The sequence below is a fragment of the Phalacrocorax aristotelis genome, chromosome 3 (genome assembly GCF_949628215.1).
Source record: "Phalacrocorax aristotelis chromosome 3, bGulAri2.1, whole genome shotgun sequence".
Classification (NCBI taxonomy): domain Eukaryota; kingdom Metazoa; phylum Chordata; class Aves; order Suliformes; family Phalacrocoracidae; genus Phalacrocorax; species Phalacrocorax aristotelis.
This window is the reverse complement of record NC_134278.1, coordinates 59,756,653-59,765,969: the sequence shown is the minus strand read 5'-3', so window position 1 is coordinate 59,765,969 and position 9,317 is coordinate 59,756,653. Positions and strand designations below refer to the sequence as shown.

At 43.4% G+C, this 9,317-nt stretch overlaps 1 protein-coding gene across 3 annotated transcripts in view; it reads left to right on the top strand.

Annotated features, from left to right (window-relative positions):
- Window positions 1-606: 606 nt before the first annotated feature.
- The window catches only part of ECHDC1 (ethylmalonyl-CoA decarboxylase 1), a 42,745-nt gene continuing 34,034 nt past the window's right edge, over window positions 607-9,317 (top strand). Inside the window, exons 1-3 of one of the 3 annotated variants that reach the window (XM_075087585.1) lie at window positions 607-679; window positions 3,412-3,550; window positions 8,136-8,357. In XM_075087585.1, coding sequence (XP_074943686.1) covers window positions 3,532-3,550; window positions 8,136-8,357 — 241 coding nt within the window. In that variant the 5' untranslated portion in view covers window positions 607-679; window positions 3,412-3,531. Of the gene's footprint in view, window positions 680-1,055; window positions 2,197-2,830; window positions 2,911-3,411; window positions 3,551-8,135; window positions 8,358-9,317 lie in introns of those variants that run through there. The other 2 variants (XM_075087584.1, XM_075087583.1) reach the window with 2 other exon arrangements.

Below are 9,317 nucleotides of genomic sequence, written 5' to 3'. Positions count from 1 at the left end.
GTGCCTCTCCTCCCAATGGATGGTGCAACGCCGGGGTGGGCAAGTGGGGCGGGAGGCCTGCGAGCAGCTGCTGCACTTACTCCAGGCCAAATCCTTGTGGCAGAGGAGCACATCCGAACTCGGGTGACCCGAGGCGACAGAAGACGTTGTTCTGGGATGGCGGAGAAATTAGCATCTTTAATTACAGTGGCTTGGATAGAAACACGGGGCTTGCCTTTTAGTGACGCAGGAAACAAAAATAATAGTGACCTGCTTATGTGGTATTTAGCAACCTTGGAGCTAACGAGCGTTTTCTGCGGCAAAACTGCTTAAATTCAGACTGCGTTGCCGCTGGTGCAAGGGGTCACCCGTAAGCAGACGTGGCATGGAGCAAAACCCGCCGCGTCCCTGCGGCGGCTCGGACCGCCCGGCGGCCGGCCCCAAGCCCGCCTGGAGCTCGCAGGGGCTCCACAGGCGCTTTGGTCCCCTTCGCTTCGCGCCGGGGCCTACCCCGCCACCCGGCACGGCACGGCACGGCACGGCACGGCACGGCGGCCGCAGGGAGGCCTCGGCCCCGCCACCGCCACCCCGGCCCAGCGCGGCGCGGCGGCGGTTCCCGGCGGGGCCGGTTTCCCCGCGGCACCGCCCTCCCGCCGCGGCACCGCCCTCCCGCCGCTGCCCGACTGGCGACGGGGGCCAGGTCAGTGCCCGGCCGCCGGCCTCCGCTCCCCGGCCCCGGGCGGCCTGCGGCGCTGGGGGTGCGGGGGCTCCGGGGTCTCGCGGTGGCGGAGGGTCGGGCCGCGCTGGGGCTCCGGGCCGAGGAGCGGGGGCGGGCGGCAGGCGCGGCCTGGCCCGTCCCGCTCCCCGCGGGGGCCCGGGGCGAGGCGGCCCCGCCGGTGTCGGAGCAGCCAGCCGGTGGCGTTCGTGCCTGAAATGCTTTGCCCTTGCTTGGCTTCGGCCCAGAGACCGCGGGTCTTATTTTGGGAACAGCCGGTTACTGCCTCCTTCGGCACGGACCCTCCCTCGGCTGTTGGTTTAAAACACACAAGTAAATAAAAAAACAGGCCCTGCCAGGAGTGCTTGGCTTGGTCAGACCAGGTGCTACAGCATGCTTGTTGGGGTTTTGGCACCGCACAAGGTCAGCAGCAAGAAACTTATGCTGGGGAAGGGTTTCCCTCCCCCCACCCCTTTCAAGTCTTCACTCTCTTCCCAGGGTGGTGCTATGCAGGATTCCTTTGCTTCATGAAATTTAGCATGTAGAGCCAAGGAGCCACATGCCATGCTGGTGTGGTTCTGCCCGTTCCCAGGGCCATAACGGGAGCAGGAGACGCCCTTGAGAATCCTGCTGTGTGGCTGGTCCTGGCATCAGGACGCAGTTTTGCTATTGCAGTCAGCAAGAGCATTTACTGGTGGTGGTGGTAAGGAGAGTGACAGTAATGAACAGCGGACTAAGTGGAGCACTGCTCGACTACATAATTTTTTACAGTTTTCGAGGCAAATTAATCCTTGGTACAGCATCAGTATTTGTGGTCGCAGCTAGAATGAATTAATCCTTATGCTTTTCATGGTTTAGTATTTGGTGACTAAAAAGCGAATGGTGAGTTGGTTGCAGTCATTTCCATTCCTGTGAAGTAGTGCATCTGTTAGTTTTAAAGGTGTCTAAAATACACCTAGCGGGTAGTGAGCTTTATATGAACTTAGAAGTGTTTTCTGTCACTGTTACAGAGGGTCCTTTGCTGACAGAGGCAAAGAGAACCCCTTTAGATCAAAGCCTTAAAAAATAAAGGGCATGGATGCCTTCTGGAGGAGGTAGCAGATTCTTGCTCTCATCCTCTGCTGTGAAACTCAAGATCTTGTATTCACCACGTGTCCAAAACCTAATGTTTTTAGGTAGTGTCATGTGTGTTTATGGAAAGACTTCTGTCAGCTGTTTTGCGTCTTTGAATGCCATTATTTTTCACTGGACTGGAGTATGTTTCTGTGTGATTAGTTTACTAGGTCTTAAAAATAATTAAAATGTGATTAGAAGAGAATATAATTGGTTAGGAATGGAGAGACAAATCAGGTGTAAACCTTAGCCTGCAGGGACCATTAAAAATACAAAACTAAATGAACAAATAATTTGGAAAACACATAGCTTGCTATTCCCAAAATCAAGCTGCTCAGAAACAATGAAAAAACAAGGGGAAAAAAGCAACATAGAAGAAGAAAAAAGAGGTAAGCCAACTTAAAACTGAAACGACAAACAGGATGTTTTTGTACTTAAAATGTTGAAAAGGTGGGTTTTTTTCCACAATTTGTTTAACATGCGGGATTTGAAGCTGTTTCAGTTAGTTAATTTGGACATCTTCTCACTACTTGTCCTCTCAGTTTCTGGACAGGTAAACGTTGTTTCTAATGCTGACATCTGGAAACTAGGACGCCCCAACTTTTTGTTCTCTTCTCACAGTAATACAGAGGCCAAAAAACTTGTCCTTTATAATACTAGCTACTTCTATAGCCTGTTTTCAGAGGAGTCACAAAGCTCTTTAAGTATCTTCACACTGAACTAGAGGGACTATTGATCCCACCTAATTTGTCTGTAACGTGGGTACCAGAAACAATGTACTGAAAATTTGAACAGGGTTCAGCAAGTCAGAGAGCCATGGCATTTTGAGGCAACTCCTGTTGAACTTGGTAGGAGTTCTTACTTTGTGCAGAAATGTCATAGAGGAGGTTCATTTTCCTTCTTGGGGAGGCAGAATTTCCCAAGCTTGGTTAGTTTCTTTATTTGTATGTTACGTTTTGTCAGTAGGTTTTTTTGCTGCCAATCCCTTAGCATGCTTGAGATCTGCTTGCTGCTTTCTTCCAGCTGAAGGAAAGCCAGCTGAAGAGGTGACTGCCCTCAGCTTGCCTCAACTGGTAATTATTAGAGTGGGAAGAACCTGTCAGGTAAGGTGTTTAAGTTAACCTAACCCACGCATCACTGAAGGAAAGAACAGAGATGCATAAGAGGATGAGGTAGATGGAGGGCTCTGTAACATTCAGGTGAGGGGTGGTGACAAGCAGCTGGCAACAGTGGCCTATTGAGCCGGTGCCAGGGAGGAACGCTGCAGGTGAGACCTCCCTCCTACACCTTTCTTTTGTCTGAAGGCAGGGTCCAGTGACTCCTCTCCACTATGACATCCATGCTCTTGTCTTGATTTGCATCCAGGCTGCCCCCCTTTGATCACGTGGTTTCTGAATTCCTTCTCTCTGTCCAGCACTGGAATTTATTTTCTTTTTTTTCCCCCACAGTCACCCACTAGCCCACTGTCCAAGGTTCCTGTCAGTTGGTGTTAATGATTTTCACTCATTTTCAACCTACTTTTTTTTTTTACAGATGGACTATTTTCATCCTTTGGTTTTATTTCTCCTTCACACTCTGCTCTTTCACCTGCTTTCATGTTCCAGGGTCGGTTGTGCCAGTCCTCCGCACTGGGCCACCACTTGCTTTGCATTCCAGAGTCAGTCACTGCAGAAACCCAGTGAAGCAGCCGACAATCAACACACGCTGCACTCTAGTGCAGAGGAATGCCTTTGACAGTGACTGGTAAGGCACATGCACAGAGGGTTAAACTGTGAATCATCTCATCATCATCTTCAGTTCACATCTTCTATTCCTTTCTCTATGCCCTGTCTTGATGATTCTGTGCTCATCACTGAAATTGCAGGTCCTGGAGGTCTTCATCAAGTCAAGTTCTCCTGTGCTTCTTGACCTGTTCTTCTGCTTCTTGATGCCTTGGCAGTGTCTTCTAATTTTTAATATTTTTTTTATGTCTTTTGAATACTTTCTTCTCCTTGAGATTTCTTTTGTGGATTTTGTATGTTGGTTCCCTTTATTTCTGTTACACTTTATCTCAGGATACTTTCATTCAAAACCAGAAATTCAGCTGATGTTTGTTTGCAGGTGACTTGCAAGCCTCTATCTGCACATCACACCTGTCACTTGCTGCCCCATATGAAAGGGCATGCTTATTTCCCTGATGTATTGAAAACACATCCCTGCATCTTTTCTCCTCGTTTTCTTTCTTGCTGACTTGCGACTATAATTCACGTGCTGTCTTTGAGTTGGAATTTTCCCTGCTCATGCATTTTAACTTGCTGGTTATTTCTGTGTAGCTGGGTATAGTGCAGTGTTTCTTCTCTGTGCATGCAGCTCAGATGTTCATTTGGGCTCCCAACGTCCAGTTCTCTGGTTTGCCTTAGTTCTACCCATCCAGAAAGTTACTGCCTACATCCCTTTCCCAGTGCTCGCTCTGTCTGTCTTTATGTTCACTGGCAGTTGCAACTGGCAATGTTGATGGAGGTTGCTGTTTGATACAGCTCGTTTTAAGAGAAAAACTGGGGTTGCAACAGAGTAGTGGTGAACGGCAAGGGCAAACGTGCTTGTTCAAGAGTTGAGGTTTAGTTTCCCAGAGAACCTGCTCAGTTAGGGAATATTGGTGCTGGTGTTATCCCTATTTATTTTTTTTTTCTAATATTGTGAGAGCTGAATTTTAACTAAGCGGTTACCAGAGGCTTTCAGAAGGCCTCTGATACATATGCATGCACAAAACCACATATATTTTGTGTGTCTGTGTGTAGACACATATATTGCTCTTGTATCATTCCTTTGATACTGAAGTGTTGACATGCGATACGTGTTCATATTAACCCTCAGTCTGCTAGCCCACAGGCAAGGGTGTTATAAAATCACTGAGTGCCAAATGGGATTTAAACTGTTAGTTTATGTAAGAGGTGTGGTAACTGTGGGATATCCATACTATTGGCTTATCTCTTCGTTGTCACCAGTGATATGTAAAGCTGTAACACTTCTTAAAACATTTGAAGGATGCTAATTGCCTACAGTGTTCGTTATTCATGTACTGTCAGAATTTTTTCACTATAAAAACTGTGCATGAACTGTGCTTGCTGCAGATGTTAATGGCGATAGCATGTCTGACTTTTTTAAAGTAGACTACGACTTCATTTCTGTAAGTGTATCTAAATGGACGTAATTATATTAACCTGCAAATCTGAAAATTTCAGTGAAATAAATATCTCTTGGTTTGTCCTACAATGCTGAGTGGGTTACTGCAACATCTCTCTTGCAGTGCTTTTATTTACAGTACAGAAGATCAATCTCAGTCATGCCGTGGATTGTGAGTGCTCCATACTGATTAAAATTTTGGATGTTGTTTGTCAGAGATCAGCAGAAATCCCTTTAGTTTGAGAGAGCTGTAGCTTAAATACCATGCTTTTCCTGAGTGGTTAGCTTTCTGAGACTGAGCTGTTCAAATAGTCTTGTTTTTATTAAAAAAAAGTACTGACCACTATGGTAAGAGATGGTTTTAAAGAAAATAATTCAGTGATAATACCTTGCATGAGTCATTAATCGTGAGTCATGATCAGCAGGCAGTGATGTCCAATTTGTTTTCTAATCCAGCACTTGCTGATGCTCTTTATTACCATAGTGATAATATTAAAGAGCTGTTAATGCATATAACCACGCAGCTGAAAATGACAGACTTTTTTTTTTGGTGGAATAAAATTTCCATATCTTAAGTGTGTTTTGCGCTGTACATTTTTTGACATGAGGAATCTAGGTAGTATAAAAGTGATCAGACAAGTAGTATCTGGCAGGGAGTTAGGTTAGCAGAACAGATTACTTTTTTTTTTTTCCACCTTTGCTTTAAAGCCTATCATTGTGGCTTCCTAGAGAATTAAATCTAGTCTGTCTTCTTACAAGGATTGGGGAGGCATTGTATCTATTAAAAATTGGGAGGTAATTTTTCAAGTTATACCTTGCAATGAGAGCCTGTGCTATCCATGTCTTTAATGTTCATTCTCTCCTGGGCAAAACCTAGCAGCCGGATGGAAAGTTTTATTGCATTAATTTATATTGGGGAACGAGTACTGAGGTTTTAGAGAAAATGGAAGGCCGTTTCTCTTCTGAGAGCCTGAATATAAAGAGTCATTTAGCTGAGAAATGAGCTTTGGAAACCTATTTTTACTCTTAAATAAAATTTTACCAAGAGAAGCCATTTTAAAAACCCTGAAAGGAGATGGCTGAAATGTTGCAGACAGTATCAGAATGTGCATAGATGAAGAGTCTTGGGGTACAGCAGCAGTTGGGTGATATTATTTATGAAGTAATGAATCTTGTATTCAATCAGATTCTTGATTAAATTTTAATGAGTTTTATTAGTTTGCACTTGAGTGTAGAAAAGTTGATCATGACAGATTAAACCCTTGGATTTAGTAAGGAACTGAGAAGACCCTTCAGAGTGTCTCCCCAGATGTTAAAAAATTATCCCTTTACCTATTCCAGTGTATATGACTTTATAATGCATAGATTCATATAGGTCTTAGTAGTTTCTTTGTGTTGAACTTGTGAGATAGTGCTGTATTGGTGGATGCAATGTGGCAGGACAGGTATGAACCTACTGGCATAGGCAGCTCTCTGAAATTGCCTGGTACGATGCATACTCATCCACGTCCCGTAACGTGGTTGCAGTGCCTCCGTTTGTCCTCTGTTTCAATGAGGCTTATGCCTGCCCCAACAGAAGCAGTGTGGGATGGTGCAGCCAGAGGCAAGCGTACACCTGACAGGGCTGTTCGCATCTTTCGTTATAAGCTAATTGTGTGTGCTTTTATAATGTGTGTTTGCTTGTTCATGTGTATGTAATAAATGTTTTTAAAATTTCTGTCAGTAAACTGTAAAATGTGCTGAACACAGCATTAAATATAGCTGTCACCAAATTCTGTCTCAGTGTATATGTTTGTGTTCAGGGGCCACCTTAGAAAAACTTTCCAGGAGCTTCCTGTGAGTTTTGGAAGACTCTTGTTTCTGCCAGATATGATTAAGAAACAAAAGACAGTTGTTTTCAAGGTCTCAAAAAAAAAAAAAAACCCCCAAAAAAACCCAAACAAACACACACACAAAAAAAAACCCAAAACCAAAAAACTACCATGTCTTCTGAACAGCTGTATCCATTAAAAAGGGGGTTGGGACAAAGTTAGGACTAGTCTAGCAAATTGCAAGATTTAAATTAGCAAACCTTTTTCTGTGTCCTGTGGCAGTTCTTTTGCTTCCCACTCTGTGTGGCTTCTAAGATGACTTCTTACTTACTTACTCACATCAGCAGTCTCCAGTTCAGGCTTTACCGTGTTTCTTTCGAATCACTTGTCAGCCGCTTTCTCCAGGAGACCCTTTTCCAAAGTAAATAAAATAAAGCAGAGCTGCCACTCAAGAATAATATTTGATAATGACTTCCTTGTTATCTCCTAGTATACATGCATACTTTGCAGAGTGGAAGTAGCAGAGGAATAAGCCGTGGGTGTACTGGTCCATAGAAATAGCCTAACAATATTAAGTAGCTGTATAAAAGGCAAGTGCAATGCTCTATATATAATACTGCTGTACACTTTTCCTCCTTTGGGGTATTGCATAGGTTCTGGTGCACTGTGTCCAAGTGAGTTCAGTTCAAAGTGTAACTGGAATGACTGGGAATAGCATATAGCTACCAGAGGCCAGGAGGTCTAACTAGTGCTAAGATGGGGTGTGATAAATCTGTTAATGGAATTAGGTGACAGGGAATCGACCTCAATATAGGAATGGCCTTCAGTTCTTAATTTTTGTGTTCCTCAAGTATTTCTCTCTGAAAGGTCTTGCAGTGTAATAGTCATTTACAGAAAAACAGAAGATCCTGAAACGTAGGGGTTTGGTAGGATTTCTCCTCCCACACAGGTGTGGGCTTTTCTTGGTGGGTTTTTTCTGGTGGAGGGGTTAGAGTTTAGAAAATTAGTACAGAATAGGTTGGTCTGATGGAATATGTAAGTGTCTTACTGCAATTCTTGAGCGTCTTTGATATTCTGCACCCAAATACTGTTGGGTAAGTTTTAGAAGGAAATATTTTAAAAGACGCTAATTTCTGGCTTAATCATTTCAAAAAGCTCCTTCTGTTAACTTTGTGGGATTAGATTCAAATGAAGAATTTTGCAAATACTGCCTGCAGGGATTTCTGTAGACTTCTGTGATTGCATCACCCTAATATTAGTATCTGCTGTCCTGCTTCTCTCTGTCAGAGGACTGAGGTAGATCTCAAAGGAAATTTACTGATTTTTTTTCTTTTTCTTCCTCTGTTTGTTTCCAGAAATGGCAGCTTCACTGTGGAAGAACTTACTTCAGACTGCAAAGAAAAGGATCCTACAACAGAGAAGGGCATCACTGTATACTGGTGCTCAAGGTTATCACGAAGAGTTGATAAAGAAGAAACTTCAGCAGTTTGCTGGTGGATCTATCAACCTCTCCAAAGAAGACAGTGGCATTGGAATACTTTCTTTGAACAACCCGAAGCTAATGAATGCCTTTACAGGTATTAATTAGTTGACAGGGTTGCTGGTTTGTTTTTTTGTCTTTCAGTTATTACCACTTTTAGCATTTTGCCTGAACAAAATGAATGAAAACCTGAATGCCTTACCATTCCTTAAAAGAAAGTTAAAGAAGTTAAAAATCTTTGAGCTTTATTCAGATGTGCATCAAATGCCCACTGTTCTGCATAGTAGCTTTGCCATAAACGTCATGAGAATATAAGAAGTTCTCAACGACACAAGGACTGTCTTGCAGAACATGCCTCTCCCACCACTGCCTTTTTTTTTTTCAGCACAGTTCTGCTACTGTGCTCTTTTATTTTGTCTCTACTGCTCTGGAAATGTATAGGGTATTTTTATGGGGGTGGGAAGATGACATCTTGGTTTTGTAGGTAGTGTAGAAAAGGTGAGTTTACTTCTTTGTTCTTTCACTTAAAGCCTTCCCTGTAACTTAAGATTCTGTAATTTGGTCTTTTCATCGCCTGAACTGGCTTCCATTTCTTCATTTGCCTTTTATCTTAAATACCAGTGACTGGTTAATGAATAATCAAATGAACTGTGTATTCTCAGCTGTTGCAGATCAGCAACCTTCTTAATATGCTTTTACACTGGACAATACTTAGCTAACAAAACCAAGTGCCCTGTTTGATGAATCTTGTACTACGAAGCTTTTGATCTCCAAGATAAGTGTATTTTCTTCCTCTCCCTAACTGTCTAAAACACTCCAATTTATGCCATTCTCTTCAGACATAAGTGGCACAGGTTCAGGGTCTGCATCTGCCTGAGCTTGAGCTTACTGTATGAATTCTTTTATTTCTTTTATCTCTTAATATTTTGAAATGGATACATTTATGTCATCATGTTAATTTATTTTTGCTCTTCTGTTTTCCTGCCTGGTTCACCCTGTTCCTTTGCTGTCAGCAAATTTGTTTGCAGCCCACTAGCAAAGTGTAGAGATGTTTACA